Here is a 20510-nt window from a genome sequence, read left to right on the forward strand (position 1 = left end):
GAACAGCCCCAGCCCCCACTTAATGTCCCTTGTCAGCTCTCCAGGCCCATGGACCAGAACAAATGACACCCAGCTTGTTAGCTGCCTCCATGGATACCAGCAGGATTTCATAAGCAAGGGAAAAAGCCCAGGACTGAGGCAGAGGCATTTTGAATGCAGCAGTCAGCATGAGAGGCAAGACATCCACCATTAGGAAAAGATTCACAGCCAAATGTGCAGTATGGGAGGTACCTAGGTGGCTGCTGCAGCTTACAAAAACTGTTGCTGAGGTAATAGATTTGGTAGGACTGGGAAGAGAATGGATGCATTTGGGGAGGGTAGAAAAGACGAGTGTGGATTAAGTTGGTGGGAAGAGAGAAGAGATGAGTTGAGGTGTGAATGGGGACTCAGTGAGTGGGGGGATTCATAAGTTGGGAGATGAACCACTAGCTGTAGAGTGAGGTGTATGAGCAGGGAGTGAATGGCGGAATGGGGCCACTTCCAAGTACATGTGTGTAAGAGCTGTCCATCCACTCACGTGTGATGCTGAATGCAGAAAGGGGGGTTTCTTATATTTCACTTTCAAACTACTACTTTCTAGGACCTTAAAGGAAACAACACATAGTATTGCAGCAAGCTCAACAGCACAGTGCTCCAGAAATCTCACTATTTAAAATAAATAAATAAAATAAATAAACGCTCTGTGAAACTAGAATCTCTCAAATGCATCTAAAACAGTATGCGCACCCAAAATATTCAAACAATGTAACATAGGAATTAGCTCAATGGTTCGACCAGTCCACTACAGTGCCCAGTACCAAAGAAGTGAAAGAAACCCAGTAATGGAATAATCTGTACATTCGGGAAATTTCTTACTAACTTCTATTAGCTAGTGAGAGACATGTCCACAAGCACCTATTTAGGTGTCTACAGTATATGGCCCTCAACACCACAATATCTTAGCACCTCTCAAACATTAACAAACTTATTCTCACAGCATTGTTGCGAGGGAGCAGAAATGAAGTGCTAAGATTTAAGTGACTTCCCCAGTGTCACATGAGTGTCCCCAGCTCTCCCAAATCCTGTGCCTTCACCACAAGACTATCCTGTCTCTTGACCATGAAGATTTTTGTTTGTTATAAATTCTCTCTCATAGATTATTCTGTGCAATTTGTTCATGATATCAGAGGAAAGGAGTAGGGTGCCAGAAGTAATTGCATGTGCTTAAAAAAAGTTTCCTCATCAAGTTACATGGGTGTATTTTTTAACAGGCAGCCCATAAAATAGAGTGGGAATGAACACTTATGAAAATGGAGCAGAACTCATTATCAAACAAAACCAATACCAATTGATGTTTGGCTAGCATCACGCTCAGGCACCCTGAGAGCACTCCTTCATGTCAAAGAATGTACCACTTTGCACCAAATACTACCTAACAATTTCCTATCCCACTCCAAACCCAGTATGGCTCCCATCTTAACTGTCAGCCATCTCAGGACAGCTGTAAATTATGTGATTTAGCTTGTGCACACTTCCTGCATGTCTGATGAGTTTCCACACCAACTCCTCATAGGCCAGCACAGTGGGCATGAATGAGGCTGGGATGAGCCAGTAACACAATCGTACTGTTTATGTCGATCCGATGAGTGCATTTTGCCTTTAACCCTTCTATACTTAATCCATGTAAAGCCCAATTATAGGGGTGAGGTGCATTTCAATCTGAGAGAGTGACTGAAGACTGAGGAATCTACATCATGCACTTTGGGCAGCAAAAGCTTCTGGAGCCAGTGCTGATCACACCCACTTGTGGGAGGGAGTTTCAGAAACCACAATGCCTCTATAAATAGAGCTTAGACTGAAAATCTGTAAATAAAAACAAAAAAGTCACCCCACCCCTTATGTAATAATAAGGTAATACACTATAGATTGTCTGAGCCATAGCCCATTGAAGATAAGGGAAGGACTCCCAGGACTTTGGATCAAACCCTCATAGAGTAAATAATGCAGATGTGTTTGGGACAACCAGGAGTCAATTCATTCATGGGATGTTATAAAACTCATGAAATCCAGCATTAGCCCATCACTGGATATTTCCCTTCTCTGTCTATAGACACATATGCACACACTGGACTTATTTATATCCCCTGGTTAAAATCAAGTCCAAAGTTATTTGCAACTAGCTTCCAGGGTCTTCAATCCTGTTTCCCCGATCAGAGGTGACGGGCTGGTGGCCTAGACCAGAGGAGCCCAGAAGGGCAACTTGTACCCTGCTCTGAATGGAGGCTGCTGCCGCTCCGTTAATGCGTGCTCGGCTGTGCCCCCTGGCGCACTACCGGCTGGCTGGGGCTGTAACTCTAGCCGGGACCTTGCCACCTGCTTGGCTGAGCCGGGCCGGCTCATCCCGACTCACCCAGAAGAGCAGATTGAGGGCGTAGAGCAGGCAGCGCAGGCACTTCACCGAGTCCTCCCTGGCCATGGTGAGCCGCCGGCGGCAGAACGCCCCATCCTCACCACATCCTCCCACCCGAGGCGAGGCCGCCAGCCACCTGCAGGAGAAGGGAGAGAAGCGCACCGCGGTCCGTCGGCGGCCGAGCGCAGGCAGCCGGAGGGGCAGCGGAGCAGGCACGCCCAGGTGCGCGGCCGAGCTGCGGGCGGCTCTCGCTGCCCCCCGACCAGCCTCGGAGGAACTGGTGGGGGCAGTGGAGGGGGGGTCGCTCCCTCGCTCGCTGCCGGTTGTCAGGGCTGGAGACGGCCCCGAAGGGAGGCAGCCAAAGTTCCAGGTAAGTCCCCGGGCTGCCTCTGCCCCGCCCAGCCAGTCCGTGCGGGGGAGACGAGGCTGAGCGCCCCGGCCCGAGGGCTGGCAGCCGCAGCGAGCGGTGCCCTGCAGGCAGCCCGGGCCGCGCCGCCGGGGTAGGGCAGAGCGCGGACACGGAGTCAGTCACCCTCCCCGCCCCCTCCGGAGATGCTGCTCAGCGCGCACCGCTTGCCTGGTCCCAGAGCGCCTGCCCCGGTGCCCGCTCGGGGCTGCGGGCGGAGAGGCTGGGGCTCGGGAGCGCTGGCTGGCTCCAGCGAGGAGTTTAGCGCGCGGCTCGGAAGCGCCCTCAGTCCCCTCCCAGGGAAAGAGGCGCTCGCCGTGGGGAGGAGAGGCGGAGAGTCACTTACCGCGTGGGCTGGGAACAGCCCTGCGCGCCTCACTCGCTGGCCGGCGCTCGGGGCACTCAGCGGGGCAGGGGAGGGCGGCACCAAGTCAAGACCTTCATCTCCTGGGAGCGCGAGACGCTGCCTGCGAGCAGGGAAAGTGCTGGGCACTTACTAGAAAGTCTCTTCCACTCCCTCCCCCTTTCTCAGCCCTCCGCGGCTCTGCAGGACAAGGCAGCAGCCGCCGCCAGCTGCACACACACTGCCACGCATGCTCCAGAGCCTGCTCCGGGCGCTTGTTGGGTCCTAGAGGCCACTCAACTGAGCTTCCCTCTCTTCCACCCCCGGGGTCACGCTTAGCTCAGCGTCCCTGTGATCCCTCTGGGGTGAGGAAACTTGTTAGCCCCTTGCACCGCGCACCATGGCTTCTGCTGCTGTGCAGAAAAGATCGTTTTGATGGTGAATTCAATTCTGAAAGAATTGGGAACTCAGAACCACTGTCATCACTCCATGCAAACACAATGCGGTCCAGTGCCAGGCGACGCGTTTATAGGGGGCTCGATCCTGCAAAGACGGCTTAATTTATGCCCTGTCATGAGTTCAAATGAGAACAAGTTGCTTAAAGTTGTGTGTGTCCCTGACATACCCTATGCAGACTGCAGGCTATGTGTGCCTATGGTTAGGGAAGGGAGTAAAGGATATCTGAAATGATTATTATTTATTATACTTATTATGTATGTAAGTTAGATATGGGCCAAAAAGGAAACCCTAATTATTAACCTTTTCAAATTTCAGTGGGTAAGAGTTTGGATTCTACTCCCCAGATCCGAATCTGCTTGTCTGGTTTTGGTTCTGATTCAGATCCAAAACCTAAAGTGCTCTGGTTCTGGTTCTGCCTTGGATGCAGTTGAAATCTCAGGTGGAAAGCTGTTTTGTGACATTGTGGCCCAGAGTGGCAAAAATCTCACAAGAATAGATGTTCTTGCAAGATTGACTGAAATGTCACACGATTTCATCATTATTGAATCTGAACATGAACCCTAGTCTAAAACTAGCCCAGATCTGGTTTCAAAGAGCCTAACACCATCTCCTCCACCCATCTCTAATTAATAGAAAGGAAGGTCTTCAAGATTCAGAAATGAAATCCCCCCTTACAGTCAGCAGTAAACCCATCTGAAATCCTCAGACAATGCAGAGGAAATTATTTTGGGTGAGTTGGCTCACTTACTGAATGCCAAATAAGTCTGAATGCAGAAGATTCATATCATTTGTGGTGAAAGAGGAACTTAGTAGCAACTTAGAAATGGGACAAAATTGATTTAAGGGACCAAATCATGCAGTCATTACTCAGACAAAACTCTCATTGACTTGGCCCATAAGCGTAAGTGTATTTTTTAACTCCACAATGGAGTATCAGTCTTTTCAGGGGTGGCTCTAGACATTTCGTCGCCCCAAGCAGGGTGGCATGCTGCAGAAGGTGCTCTGCCGGTCACTGGTCCCGCGGCTCTGGTGGACCTCCTGCAGGCGTGCCTGCGGAGGGTCCGCTGGTCCCCCGCGGCTCCACCGAAGCCACGCAGGACCAGCGGACCCTCCGCAGGCACGCCTGCGGGAGGTCCACCAGAGCCGCCTGCTGCCCTCCCGGCGACTGGCAGAGCGCCCCCTGCGGCATGCAGCCCCAAGCATGCGCTTGGTGTGCTGGGGTCTGGAGCCGCCCCTGAGTCTTTTTGAAGTTTTTCACAGTCTGCTTTGGTCTTAACTATCTTGAGCAGCTTAGTATCATCTGCAAACTTTGCCACCTCACTTTTTACCCCTTTCTCCAGATCATTTATGAATAAGTTGAATAGGATTGGTCCTAGGACTGATCCTTGGGGAACACCACTCTCCCTTCTGAAAATTTAACATTTATTCGTAACATTGTTCCCTGACTTTTAACCAGTTCTCAGTCTATGGAAGGATCTTCTCTCTTATCCCATGACAACTCAATTTACATAAGAGCCTTTGCTGAGGGACCTTGTCAAAGACTTCCTGGAAATCTAAGTACACTATGTCCACTGAATCCCCCTTGTCCACATGTTTGTTGACCCCTTCAAAGAACTCTAATAGATTAGTAAGACATGATTTCCCTTTACAGAAACCATGTTGACTTTTGCCCAACAATTTATGTTCTTCTATGTGTCTGATAATTTGATTCTTTACAATTGTTTCAGCTAATTTGCCCGGTACTGACATTAGACTTACCAGTCTGTAATTGCCAGGATCACCTCTGGAGACCTTTTTAAATATTGGCGTTACATTAGCTATCTTCCAGTCATTGGGTACAGAAGCTGATTTAAAGGACAGATTACAAACCATAGTTAGTAGTTCCACAATTTCACATTTGAGTTCTTTCAGAACTCTTGGGTGAATACCATATGGTCCCGGTGACTTATTACTTTTAAGTTTATCAATTAATTCCAAAACCTCCTCTAGTGACACCTCAGTCTGTGACAATTCCTCAGATTTGTCACCTACAAAAACTGGCTCAGGTTTGGGAATCTCCCTAACATCCTCAGCCATGAAGACTGAAGCAAAGAATACATTTAGTATCTCCTCAATGACTTTATCGTCCTTAAGTGCTCTTTTTGTATCTCAATTGTCCAGGGGCCCCACTGGTTTTTAGCAGCCTTCCTGCTTCTGATTTACTAGCTGTTCTTCAAACTCCTTTTTGGCTTTTCTTATTAAATTTTTACACTTAATTTGGGAGTGTTTATGCTTCTTTCTATTTACCTCACTAGGATTTGACTTCTACTTTTTAAAAGATGCCTTTTTATCTCCCACTGCTTCTTTTACATGGTTGTTAAGCCACGGTAGCACTTTTTTAGTTCTTTTACTGTGTTTTTTAATTTGGGGTATACATTTAAGTTGGGCCTCTATTGTGGTGTCTTTGAAAAGTATCCATGCAGCTTGCAGGGATTTCACTCTAGTCACTGTACCTTTTAATTTCTGTTTAACTAACCCCCTCATTTTTGTATAGTTCCCCTTTCTGAAGTTAAATACCACAGTGTTGGGCTGTTGAGGTGTTCTTCCCACCACAGGAATGTTAAAAGTTATTATATTATGGTCACTATTTCCAAGCGGTCATGTTATAGTTACCTCTTGGACTAGATCCTGTGCGCCACTCGGGACTAAATCGAGAATTGCTTCTCCCCTTATAAGCAGCAAAGAGTCCTGTGGCACCTTATAGACTAACAGACATATTGGTGCCACAGGACTCTTTGCTGCTTTTACAGATCCAGACTAACACGGCTACCCTCTGATACTTCTCCCCTTATGGGTTCCAGTACCAGCTGCTCCAAGAAGCAGTCATTAAAAGTATTGAGAAATTTTGTCTCTGCATTTCGTCGTGAGGTGACACGTTCCCAGTCAATAAGGGGATAATTGAAATCCCCCACTATTATTGTGTTCTTTATTCTAATCTCCTTTAGCATTTCATTGTCACTGTCCTGGTCAGGTGGTCGATAATAGATCCCTAATGTTATATTCTTATTAGAGCATGAAATTACTGTCCATAGAGATTCTATGGAACATGTGGATTCACTTAAGGTTTTTACTTCATTTGATTCTGCATTTTCTTTCACATATAGTGCCAATGGCACTATACCAGTTTACATTGGCTGAGGATCTGGCCCAAAGGGACTTCTATACAGATACTCACCTATGTGACTAAGGGTTGCCTAATTTAGCCTTAAAAGAAAAACACACACTTTTGTTCTTAATGTCTGTGCCTGATTGACTTTGTTACAGAAACTAGCTTGAATGGATTTATTTGTTTTTTCTTCTTTGTTTCTGACTCTGCACAAAGTAGACTAAGTGAAATGATTTGGTTTGCATGCGGGAATTCCTGCTGCTTGATGATGGAAAAACTTTATGTACGTAAAGTATCAATGAATCCTCTGGACGCTTTCAGATGTATGTTCACATTTAAATAAGCAAATACTTAAAATTTTTGGTTGACTGCTAGCCTCCTGATATATTTTAATCCTTGCTGTGACTCAGACTAGAACAAAGCTAAAAGGTGAACCAAGAACATTCAAATAAAATGTTACACATGGGAAATCTCAAAGGAAATAAGAAATAATGATCTTGGTTGATGCCTACTGTAATACAAATTAATAATGTATTTTGATTATACATGGAAAGAGGACAAGCCTCTTTAGCCCCAGGGTTTTTTTTAGAAAACAAATTGTAAAATTATTCCAGGTATCTTACACTTGTTGATAAACCTCTAAACATTTCTTAAAAATACAAAGTGCCTGCTTCTCCTCTCACTTTATACTAGATTTAAATTGGCCTAAATTCATTCACTTAGGAGTTATTCCTGATTTGCTACAGACTAAAGAAGAATAAAATCAGACTCCTAGTTTTCATATTTTTTCTTATTAAAAATGATACTTTTGAAACTCTCCTCTTTCTGAGCTACTGCCTTTTGATATATTTGATGATGAGAGGATGTCTCAGGCAATCCGTGATTATTATTTTTTTTAGAAATAGTGTTAAACAAACTGATCATTTAATTCTACCTGATAAAGAACAACTAACTTCAATTTCCTGTTCTGATCTAATTCTATGTTATAGTAAGAAAGAGGGTAAACTGTCTGCTTTAAGATATTTTCCATCATTTCCCTCCTATTTGAATAGCAAAACTATCTAGAAGAGATTTGTTACAAAACATAAAGGAATTCTTCAAATAAAGAAAACAGGTTTCATTTATGAATGCCTGCCAGACTCTGCAGTCCCAAAGAAAGGTCTCCAGGGAACACTTCTTGCTACCAGAACCTCAGCCTTTGCAAAATTTCCATGATACCAAAACTGGACAATAAATATGCAAGAAGTTCCCACGCTTATAAAGCAGTTTAGCTAAACTGGAAATCTAGCTGATCATTGCATCCCTCTACCTCCCGCCTGCCTCCAAAAAACCCTCAGGCAAGCTATGTCATTTTTTATCTTTTAATTCTGTTTTGCTTCTGGTTAATTGCAACAAACTTCATTCAGTATTCTTGACTTCCAGCTGGGGGGTGGAGGGGCGCTATTTATTTATTTGTGGGGGGGTACCCATTTACTCTAATTGCTTTTTAATTCTTTTAAAATAAGACTTTTCCATTGACAGGTGACAATTCTTTAATTTACAACAAAAATATAGTTACATGTGTGTAACTTCCCTCACATGAGTAGCACTACTGAGTTGAATGAAACTATTCACGTGTGTAAAGTTATATGTATAAGCCTCTGTAGAATGAGTCCCTAATATTATGAGGCAAGGGACATTGCCTCTTGAATGTCAAGCACGATACACACTATTGTGCTTACAAAAACAATAAATAATACTCATTTTACTTGCTGCTTAGCATTATACATATGAGTGAACTTACTCACATGGGTATTTGTGCTTACGCACATACCTGCATACAATATACATAATTTGAAGCATGTGACATGTTCCATGGGACTCTGAGGCTGCTCAGGTTAATAGTTACTTGTGTATATGTATTTGCAGACTTCTAGTCTGTCACAGACATGTTTTTGATAGCTGGATCTGTCCCTCACAAGGCAACTCTTAAACAGTTAACTGTAATATGTTACACTGTCTCCATCCACACTTATAGGTTTGTAATTCTTCCAAGCAGAGTGGAAACTCCCTAGTCCCTTTTATCTATATAAGACTCCAGGGTTGTCACTTTGAAGCCTAGAATGTCTGGGCCAGTGTGAAGCAATGGAAACAACTACAAGCATGATTGAGAGCTCTTCTTGTTTAGACTATTACTAGGTTCAATCCTCACTGGAATTCATGGTCTGTTACTGTCCAATTCTTAAGTTCTCAGACATCTTTGGCTTTTTTCTACTTTATAAATTACACTCATACAACAGCATGGGCTTTCACCAGTTTGTGATAGTTGTGTAAGTTTGAGAGCAGATTAAAATTAAACTATTAATTCCTTTTTATATGTTTGTTTATTACTGAATATTATCATAGACTGGATGGATTTATGTACACTAACAGCAAAAACTCAATTCAGCCAACAGGCTCAGATTCTGCAAATAATTACAGAAATGCTTAACTTTAAGCACAGGAATAGCCCCATTGGTACATCAGAGTGGATTACTAATATGTTTAAAATTAAGCACAGGATTAAGTGTTTGCTGGATTAGGACCTTACTTTGTATAATGGGATGGTCACATGTGTAAAGTTAAGCATGTGAAAAGTGTTTGCACAATAAAGGCCTATGGAATGAAGAAAAATTTTGAACAAAAAATTATTTAAATAACAAAACAAAGAAAGGAAAATATAGGAATGATGTAGAGGGAAATAAAAAAACAGAGCATAAATTTGCTCTTAAAACCATTTATCTAAGTAAGGAAATAAACTCACTCTTTTTCCATACCTCTGTATTTGTTTTTGTTACTTTTTTTAAAAAGGATGAATCGTTATCCGAGCTCCTTAGCAACACAAATGACGGAACTAAAGTCAACCAGAAATAAATGGCCTCAACCCCCAAATTAAGATGTCAGCAACAAATATGCCACCTCCAAAAGCCAGAAAAAGATAAAGTTCACACTATACTCTGAAGTTCCCCTGTGCCTAACAAACAGCATGTTTGTGAGGGGTGTACATATTCCACATTAGACTAGCAGAGAAGGGCTTATCTCCCTGTTAAGAGAGTTAAGTAGAGGTCTTGCCCACCTCAAAGAACCATCTCAGTCTGTGGGTTAGAGATGGAGATGTTTACTTGGGCTTATCAGGGCAAGTATTTAAGTAGACAGAGGAAATGCTAGGGCTTTCTTGTGGGGGGGAAATAGGAAAGTGTCCCATCGCTTAGTCCAGTAAAACAATAGAGCCATACTACACTTAGGTCTGATCTGGAATGGAGACTGTTTTATTCTGATAAAGGGTAAGTGTGTGCATGTGTTTTTCCTTAGTTTCTAGCCTACCCCAGAGTTAACAAGACAACAGTACTGACTTTTCATAGTTGTACTCATACAAGAAGAGGTAGTGGTACAACAAACAAAGGTAGAGTTGGCATCCGCTCTTCAATCCCCTGATGGATTGGTGAGGGGGAATGTGGAACACTTTGGTTTTTGTACTTAGGGATTTTCTTTTTATGCTCCTGAGATCTCTCGAGGAAACTTTCCTGGAGGCACTCTGCAATCCTCTCCTGAAGATTTCTAGGGATGGCTGCCTCATTCCTTCCTCCATGATAGGACACTTTCCCATGCCACTCAGCAATGAGTTTGGCTGACACCTTTGCAGTAAATAGGCTAGCAGCTAATAGTGATGCTAATAGCAGCTGTGCTCTCTGTGCCTTTGTGACCCTTAGGAGTGAGATAGCATCTAAAACCACCATTGTGTGTAGAAAATAGTAGCAGTGCCCTATACACATCTCTGCTGAAATAGGGACTAAAATTTTATATCTTCATGCAACAGAACAGCCTTCCCCATCACTCTTGCACCTGGTGGGCCATATTTACCATGACTAGGGCTGGAGAGTGGTGCTTTGCTAAGGCACTCCAAATGTGAGGGATCAATAACCATTTCCTATTGAGTGTTAATGGGAATAAGAGAAGGCAGTTTTGAAACATATCTTTCCCTTTCCACTGTGACTCTAAATCCAGTAGCACACCTGCATGTTTTTATTAGCAGCTTCTGATGTGTGGTGGCTTTGAGGGGTGCTTGCCACATCCACAGAATGCCTAGTCCTGACAAGAAGGAGAAAGAAGATGACTAGAGATGTCATGTCTAGGTTCAAAAATCCCAGAATTTCCACACTTTGCAGTGCTTGCAGAACTCCATAGTGGCTGCTTCCTTCACCCCACAACATACCATATGGCATCATGGGCTGCATCCTTACTCCTACCGTGCCACACTGGGGGACAGCAAGGAAAACCACAGCATCACATATGGTGATCTCTGAGATCAAAGGGATAGCTCAGTGGTTTGAGCATTGGCCTGCTAAACCCAGGGTTGAGAGTTCAATCCTTGGGGGGGCCACTTAGGGATCTAGGGTAAAATCGGTACTTGGTCCTGCTAGTGAAGGCAGGGGGCTGGACTCAATGACCTTTCAGGGTCTCTTCTAGTTCTACAAGATAGGTATATCTCCATATACTTTTGGTGTCTGTGTAGCCACAATGGGCTATATTTGTGTCTTGAAATAGACAAAAAAGTTTGCTGCCTTTCCAATTTTTAAGTTCCACTCTGTTAATTTATGCTAAATATGTATTGCCTGTAGGTTTTTCACATTGTTTTCCTCCACCATTTTTTTCATCCTCATTCTATTTCTGGAGAATAAAATTATTTTTATTAGTTCACAATACATATTGCAGGAGGTATTGAAGTCCTCAAAGCAACCACTATTTGTAAATGTACACCAAGAGCCACATAATTCATAGGTTCAGGCAGAGATGATGTGTAATTCTTGAGGTGAGGGGGCACAATTTAAAGTATGTGGGGGGGCTTATGACCACCCACATATCGCCTCTGGGTTGAGGGAGAGCAAGTGCCTTGGGGAGCATCTCATGGCAGCTCAACTTCACAGGCAGGGGCTGGCTCCAGAGGGCAATGCCGGCTGGTGCCAGGTTCCTTAGCAGGACAGGCAAGAGTTCATCGGGGGTGCAGCTCGCAGCTGTATTGTCTGCCCTGCATGGGGAACACCCGGCTATGCAGAAGAGGCCTGGCTCAGGGAGCAGGGCCAACCAAGCTGCTGGGCAGCCAGCCAGTGCCCCGGGTCCAACAGTGCAGAGAGCCAGGGCCCGAGTGGGCTGGATGGCTTCCACCAGCTTTCCAAACCACCAGCTCCTGGCAGGAGGCAGGAAACAGTTTTCAAACTGTGAGGTGTGCCCACCTAGGGGGGATGCACCTTGCAGTTTTAAAACCTCTGTGCTAAAGGGAAGACAGAAATCTGGGGGGCACATGACCCTGTGTGACCCCTCCCCCATGTGTCACCTCTGAAACACTTTCATAATTATAAATGTAAAGTGAGCACTACACAATTCTTTGCAGTACCCAGAGCTCCAGCCCCCAGAAATGCTCTGCACAGAACACTACTGTGGTTGACTGGTAGTGCTCTTTCAAAGCCTCAACTGCATAGCTTCCCACTGGGCCTTTGTAATGGCCTGTATGTCTGGCTGTTCAAAGGCAGCACACAGCTGCTCCACCTCCACTCTGGTGTCAGCTTTTCCCTGTTTACATTACAGATATTCAGGACACAACAGGAAGCTATAACTGTTGGATCTCAGTGAGAAAAATATTCCATCAAATGAGTAAGCACCATCATCCTCTCTTCAATCTACCAAAAGCATGTTCAACAGTCATTCTGAATATACTGAGCTGATAGTTGATTCTTTCCTTGGTGCGGTTGTGTGTGGACATGAGAAAGGGGTAGGCTGGGTCCCCCCAGTGCTTAATTTGTAATGAAAGAGGTACTGGGGCTCAAGCAATTTTTTACTTTCATAACTGATTCAGCAAGCCCAGAGGTGCTGGGGCTATGAACTGCCAAGCCCAGTGGTGCTGGGGCTATGAACCACCAAGCCCAGAGGTGCTGGGGCTATGAACTGCCAAGCCCAGAGGTGCCAGGGTGATGAACTGCCGAGCCCAGGGGCTGAGTCCTGGCACAAATTAAGGACTGGTCCCTCCAAATCAGTGTTAAAATTTTCATATTGCCAATGGTAATTTGCTGGTTGGGAAAGAAATTCCCTGCTTGCAGATTTCTGAACAGTCCCGTGTTCTTAAAGAGGCAACTTCTCTGACTAGCTCACATTGATATTGGTGAAGTGTCCTGGTTATCCACCAGTGCTTGAATTATGACAGGAAAGTAACCCTTTCTGCAGTGGTGAGCTGCAGCCGGTTCGCACCGGTTCGCGAGAGCCGGTTGTTAAATTTAGAAGCCCGTTTAGAACCGGATGTTCCTGGAGGGACAACTAGTTCCAAAAGGGCTTTTAAATTTAACAAAAGTTCTAGCAGCTCCCTACCCTTCCTCTGGCCCCAGCTCACCTCACTCCGCCTCTGCCTCCTCTTTTGAAGCTCCTCCGGCTTCTCCTCCCCCTTCCCAGCTTCCCGCGAATCAGCTGTTCGCGCGGGAAGCCTGGGAGGGCTGAGAAGAAAGCAGAGGCTTCCTGCAGGTGAGCTTGAGCAAGGGCCGGGGGGCGGGGGTGCCAGCGGGAGGAGGGCTTCAGGCGCCGCGCTGCCTGGCGAGGTCGCGGCCGGACTCTGGGGCGGGGTGGAGCGGCTCCTGCCCCCTGGGTCCAGCTGCGACCGCCGGGCAGCGCGGCGCGGCACCTGCCCGGCCCCCGGGTCCTGCTGCAAACTTGGCTGGGCGGCCCGGCTCCTGCCCGGCCCCCGGGTCCTGCTGCGAACTTGGCCGGGCGGCCCGGCTCCTGCCCGGCCCCCGGGGCCGGCCCCGACCACGCCCAGCCCCAACCTCGGCCTGGCGGTGCAGCTCCTGCCCGGCCCCGACCTCGGCTGGGAGGCGCGGCTCCTGCCCGGCCCCGACCTCGGCCGGGAGGCGCGGCTCCTGCCCGGCCCCCGGGTCCGGCCGCGACCTCGGCCGGGTCACTCCAGTCCCAGCCCCAGCCCATCTGGCCCCCATCTCCAGGCAGCACGGTAAGGGAGCAGGGAGGGCGTGTTGGATAGAGGGCAGGGGAGTTGGGGGGGTGGATTAGTGTCGGAGCGGTCAGAGGGCAGGGACCAGGGGGATTGCCCGGGGGCAAGGGTCCCGGGGGGCAGTCAGAAAGGAGCAGGGGTTGGCTGGGGCGGTGGGGGGCAGTTAGGGGTAGGGATTCCAGGGACAGTCAGGGGACAGAGAGAAGGGGTGGTTGGATGGGGTAGGGGTCCCGGGGTGCCATCAGGAATGAGAGAAGGGGTTGGATGGGGTGGCAAGGGGCAGACAGGGGACAGGGAAGGGGGGTGGATAGGGCACGGGTCCCGGGGTGGGGGGCTGTCAAGGAACATGGGGGGGGTTGGATGAGGCAGGAGTCCCCGGGGCGGGGCATGACCCCCTCATGGGGTGAGGAGGAGGGAACCGGTTGTTAGTATTTTGGCAGCTCATCACTGCCTTTCTGTTGATGTATATACTGTGGCAAGGTAGGCTGGTGCCAATATAGGGATGTGCATGCCATCTACTGCCCTACCACAGTTCAGGAACTCCACTGCTGCAAATCCATCCACTATGTCTTGCATATTGCCTGGAGTCACAGTCCTGTGTATCAAGAGACAATCAATAGCCTTACGCACTTCCATGACAATAGCCTCCCTGTGGATTTTCGAACTCCAAAATGATTTCTCTCTGGCCGGTAGCAATCTGGCATTGCAAGCTTACACAATGCAATCACCACTCGCTTCTCCATTGTCATCACAGCTCTTACTCTGGTTCCCTGGGCTGGAGGAGTAGCGTAAGGTCAGCACACAGATCCAGGAACGTGGCCTTTTGTATCCAGAAGTTCTGCAGCCACTGCTCATCATCTCAAATCTGCATTACAATGTGATCCCACCAGTCAATGCTCATTTCTCAGGCCCAGAGGCAGTGCTCCACTGTCTGCAGCTGCCCCATGAATGCCATCAACAGCCTTGAATTGTTTGGGGTTTTTTTTTACTATGTCCCTTAGAAAACTGTCCTCCAAGAAATCATCATGTCCCCTGTTGCTGATGGACTGCCTATTGGTCTGTAACTACAGGAGAATTGTGCATCCTGTATTTATAATGTTCATGAGAATAGTGCAGAGCTTTGCCAGCTCCATGCTTCTGTCAGAGATGGCAGACACAGAAAAGTGCCATGTGGGTTTATGGGTTTTTTTAAAACAAGGTGCAAAAATTATGGGATATAGATGTTATCAGATGGAGAAAGTTGTTTGTTGGGAACTTGAGCACTATCTCCCAGAGATCCCTGAATGAGTCATTTCTATCCTGCAACACATTGTGAAAATTTCCCAAAAGCCATTGCACCAGAGGCTGGCACATGGCGCACACGGATACATATGCATGGTGCACCATACATTGCATCAACACAAGCACTCCTGCTGAGTACATGCAGCACCAACACACGCAGCCAAGTATCCACATGCCCAAGTGATAGACAAACTTCAGTGGCTGTATGCTGGCCTAACTTGTGTTGACTAAAGTTAGTAGTGTAGATGTGGCCAAATTTTCACAGCAGAACTAAAACAAATACATGCCATTTCTTTATTTACTGGGGGGAAAAGAAACCCTTCTGACCCTCATGTTCCACACACATTTTTTCTATCTGTTTTCATACCATTCAACTTTAGTAATAAAAGGAGATATACCAATCTCCTAGAACTGGAAGGGACCTTGAAAAGTCATCTAGTCCAGCCCCCTGCCTTCACTAGCAGGACCAATTTTTGCCCCAGATCCCTAAGTGGCCCTCTCAAGGATTGAACTCACAACCCTGGGTTTAGCAGGCCAATGCAGGAACCACTGAGCTATCCTTCCCCCCTTGTTATAAACATTATTATAAACATTTCAGAGTCCTGGGATTATAAGGAAACATTGTAACCTATTCTGAAAAAGATAGTAGGAACCTATATGCCATACATCTCAACTGTAATTTAAAATAAAACATTATTTTTTTATATAGAGTTGTTTGGTCATGGACAGGATTTTCTTCATGCTTTGGGCCATCATTTCCATGATTTGTGCACCTTTTTTTGCTATGATTTATCCATGATTTCCCTTGAAATATACCAAAATGAAATTACTTTTCTGGGATATTGTTTATCAAAGGGCTTTGATTTCAGTACTACACTGTTAAGATGCTTTAAATAACTCTATGGCATGCCTCAGTTTGAACAGCCTCCTCTACTTGCATCACAGTACTATGTATAGAATATTGGACTCTCCTTTTTTAGGATCAAAGGGAAGCGCACTGTCATTTAATTACAAAGACAGATTTAATGGGTGTCTAAAGTATTTGGTACACTGGCCCGGCAGGTGCCTTTGAACTACTACTATGAACAGCTCAGCAGGACGTGCCCTAAATGTACCAAAGGCTCAGCTGAATCAGGAGAATGTGAGTTGGTTAGTGTCCTTGGAATAACTTGCTCTGGTTTATAGAGCTATACCAAAAGTGCACTCAGTGATATTTACAGGACAGGCCCGTGAATCTAATCATACTTCCATCAAATGGTTTATTTTAGACTATCTGAAAAATATTATTGATAGATTAATATACAAATAGGTCAGTTTATTATCCATTGTTGTCTTTGTGTATAAATGTTTTCTATTCATTAATGTATCTGTGTTTTCTTATTCAGAATAATAATCGAATAGGTGTCTGTAATGCATGCTTATATTGCTGCTTCTTTCCAGAATACTTTTATAAAGAGGTCTGCCTCTCTAGTAATCTTTGTAGTTTATGACTATTTTGGAATGAATAAATAAAATATTTTCCCCCAAGAATGAACAAACACAAAGATTTATCAGATACTGAATACCAGCCCTGATACTGACACTTCACAATTATTGAAAGCATCTAATTTATTCCAGTAACACTTTAAAAGTGAAATCAGTACAAATTATCTACATGGCAGTAATTTATAAGCTAAATCAATGAAACTACAATACTAATAAACTTCCTAAAACTTCCTTATAGGGATACTTCACGCTTGCTGAACTTAAAAGAAGCTATGCAATTTGTGAGAGGTTTTATTGTCTATTCTGCAACCTGATAAACAACTTCTTAGTAATAATACTAAAGTGGAATGTTCTAGGCCATTCACAGTATAGGGATGTATACAATAAATGACCAACAACTGTATACTTGGTTCTGTTGCCAATTTCCTGTACTGCTGGTGGGGGGGGGGGTTCTAATTTGCATAAAATTCTACGGTAATTTCTCAATAACTGTGTATAATATGCAAATCCCTGTCCTAATTGCATTAGGGACATTATTAGCCAATGAGCTCACAGGGGTCTGCATAATCATTGAGTAGCTATTTCTCAATAAATAACTGTACAGTGGTCATGAACATATCATGCTGTCTTCTGAATTCTATAAATCCTTCTGCTTCAGAAATTTTTTATATGGCCACGTCAGCTAAGGACCGTACTCCCTTGTCACCCTCTAATTCCAGATATTAAAACATTCTTTTTAGAGGAATTGATTTCATCTGGGAGACGTTTGGAGTTAAATTTTCCTCAAGGAACAAGATGAAACAGACAGTGCATGCTGAGAAGATTAGTGTTAGGAGGAGGTGAATGGACAAGGAAGGAATCCAAATTTGAGCCAGTCGTCTTTACTGTGTTCATGTACAGAAAAAACACCATTATTTCTGATTCAGATGCCTAGCTCTTCCTCTTCTCCTTAGAACTTCCACCCTCATCCTGGGTGCAGATAACTTGTATGTGGATATCTGGGCCAACCATTAGTCTCCTGCCTCCTAGGCTTTATGTCTCTTATTTGATTTTCAGTTCTGAATTCATTCCTTCACTTACCAAAATGTCCATTCACTCATTCTTATCTTCACCTAAGTGCTGTCCTCACTGATCTCTCAATATACAAGTTTCCTTTCTCCAGCCAGGGGCAGCTCTAGGTATTTTGCCGCCCCAAGCACGGCAGGCAGGCTGCCTTTGGCGGCTTGCCTGCGGGAGGTCCCGGTCCCGCGGATTCGGCGGCATGCCTGCAGGAGGTCCGCCAAAGCCGCGGGACCAGCGGATCCTCCGCAGGCATGCCGCCGAAGGCAACCTGCCTGTCGCCCTCATGGTGACCGGCAGAGCGCCCCCCATGGCTTGCCGCGCCAGGCATGCGCTTGGCGTGCTGGTGCCTGAAGCCGCCCGTCTCCAGCCACGATTTTCTCTCTTCCATCATGACCCTTCCCTATGTCACTACACCAGGCCCTCCAAACACCTCCAATCTAACAATATCCATGACTTTTCTGCCACCTTCCGTCCTCTCCTTCATACTCTTCTCTCATTTCTGTTGACACAGTCATTAATTGCCTCCATTCCCCTCTCTCCTCCACCTTTAACTCCTTTCTCTTTCATCCTGCTAATTCCCAAACCTAGCTCACCACCAACAGCAATTTCCTTTGCTTCTTTGCAGTTTGAATGCCTCTGGACAAATCCCATGACCACATTCTCTACTACATGTTTTTTTCTTTCTTATCTTCTGGACTCTGTCTCCACATGCTCCAGTGATTCCATCTCCTCACACTTTAACCTTTCAATGTCTACTACATTTTTTTTCAAAAATAGGCAAATTTTAAAAAATCATGTAAAAATCAATTAAGGCTGCTGAATGACAACAGTGTATTTACCCAGCACATCATTATTTACAAAACCCAAGCATTTACAAGCAAGAAAATGTACAGTTTAAGGATATACAAGTCTTCCACGGCCTCCATAAATATTCTTATCCAGGGGAAAGTGTATATGTTATCACAACACAGCAACATGAACTCTGTCCCCAAATGAATTCTTTCACCGGTAATCTCAAAATATAAACAGCTCTTTTGTAAAACAAAAATTAGGGATATTACAAGGAAACATACATACGATGTGTTCTGCAAATGATGTGATAAGTACTTGTTCCTCAACAGCCTTATTTGTTTAAGTTTTGGGGACTATATATGTACATGCTTTTTTGTATTCTCTCATATACTCTCATGGCACCACCAAAATCTTCAAAAATGCATATGATATATATAGCAAACTAACCATGTGGCCTTATTCTTGTAACCTTGCCCAACTTTCTCTATTGTTTGTTGTTCTTGTCTAAATTTGAGAATATAAACTCTTTAGGAATGAGTATCTTTTATTAGTACTGTTAGGTGTCTAATAGGCTTGAGTTCTGTAATGAGTAACAAATGAAATATTAATCCTAATTGTATTAGACAAGCTAATTTGGTACATTTGCACTAAGTGTTAGCATTGTTAGGGAAAACTTGTCTTCAAGTCTAATATTAAGTTGCTCTTCGTTTTTTCACATGCACTTTCAGTATAATACCCATGCATCTGCTCTGTGAAAGTCTTTGCATGAAAAATTTTGCATGAGATGACAATAATTTTTGGAGTCCAGGTCATAAGGAAGGAAACATCATTTCAAAAAGAACTTAGTCTGTTAGAATGGGGCCATCCACAACTGACAAACATTCACAGGATTTCTGGAATCTTCAACTGTCCAAATGAGTCTCTGCCAGATTTTAATCTATAAAAAACACAGTGCAGCATCAAACTACAGTTCCCCTATCTTTTTATGATCACTATTATTTATATAGTGCCTAAAATGTGCAAGTCTGTGGTCATGGATGACTCTGTGCAGATGTCTTTCATGGATATTCACATGCACTTTTTCTTAAGTGAAGAAATGCTTTACCTATCAACGGTCTTTTCTTTTGTGCACACATTTATACAAACAGAAGGGATTTACTACCAAACAGGGAGACTGGACTGGAAAGTTGTGAAAGTGGAGTGTATCATCTTTCAACACACGCATTTCTTATGTTCCATCCTTACTTCATGTCCAATATGGAAAAATACTTGAAACATATGGAAAAAATGGAAGGTGATTAAGATAAAGCTGTTCTGGAGCTTGATTTTGCTATTCAAGAGTGTTGTTTCCATGGTAACTCTTGCATCACATGACACCTGTTATACTAGGCAGAGCAATTTATTAAAGTACACACTTGTCAATAAACCATGTGAACTTTTGTGTTTCTCTGAATGGTATAAAGTGAAATATTTCATTTCCATTGCAAAGAAAGAAAGAGTTCCCCATAATTCAATGATCACTGATAATATGATTCTTAACAAACTGATATCTACAAAAGGAAACAAAACGTAATTTTTTTAAGGGAGAAAAAGACTGAAGATTGCATGTGGAAAGGAAGGGAATAGTGGATAAAAGGGACAGCTGGTGTGTGTATGTTTGTCATCTGATATGGGAATTCTGTTCTGTGTTACTATTTTGTTGCTGCTGTGGCAAAGCAGAAAATGATAGCTACTAGTAATTTACTGAGTAAGGCATGTGTGTAGTCCAGCTGTGTCCATGCTGTTATTCCTTGTGTGAATAAAGAGTCCCTTATAGAAAATCCCTATAGACCCTAACATGAATGAAGCCAATAGAAATTACTGTAAAACCTATAGGATTCAACAGAGAATGTTGTCCTTTCTATTGTTTTTAGCTATTCTATATGATTCTATAGTTGGCATATTACTGTCTATTAAAATCTAAAAGAAAATTGTAGCAAGGTTATATATCTGTATTTAATTTCTATAGGATTTTCCTATATGTGATGATGTTTCACAATGTCCACTTTTAAATTCAGCTTTCTGTCTAAAAATCTTATAGAAACTCCACACCTATGCCTGTAAGTATCGACTGTAATTATTTTTTTCTTTGGAACTCACTTT

The 20510-nt window shown here is 44.4% G+C and overlaps 1 protein-coding gene across 3 annotated transcripts in view; it reads right to left on the reverse strand.

Moving 5' to 3' along the window:
- TSPAN12 (tetraspanin 12) overlaps positions 1-3478 on the reverse strand; it is a 61414-nt gene extending 57936 nt beyond the window's left edge. Inside the window, exons 1-2 of one of the 3 annotated variants that reach the window (XM_039514167.1) lie at positions 3142-3478; positions 2390-2525 (exon numbers count right to left, since the gene is read on the reverse strand). In XM_039514167.1, the coding sequence (XP_039370101.1) occupies positions 2390-2455 (66 nt within the window). In that variant the 5' untranslated portion in view covers positions 2456-2525; positions 3142-3478. Of the gene's footprint in view, positions 1-2389; positions 3082-3141 lie in introns of those variants that run through there. The other 2 variants (XM_039514194.1, XM_039514175.1) reach the window with 2 other exon arrangements.
- Between the last annotated feature and the right edge of the window lie 17032 nt (positions 3479-20510).

The sequence above is a fragment of the Mauremys reevesii genome, linkage group 1 (assembly GCF_016161935.1).
Source record: "Mauremys reevesii isolate NIE-2019 linkage group 1, ASM1616193v1, whole genome shotgun sequence".
Classification (NCBI taxonomy): Eukaryota; Metazoa; Chordata; order Testudines; family Geoemydidae; genus Mauremys; species Mauremys reevesii.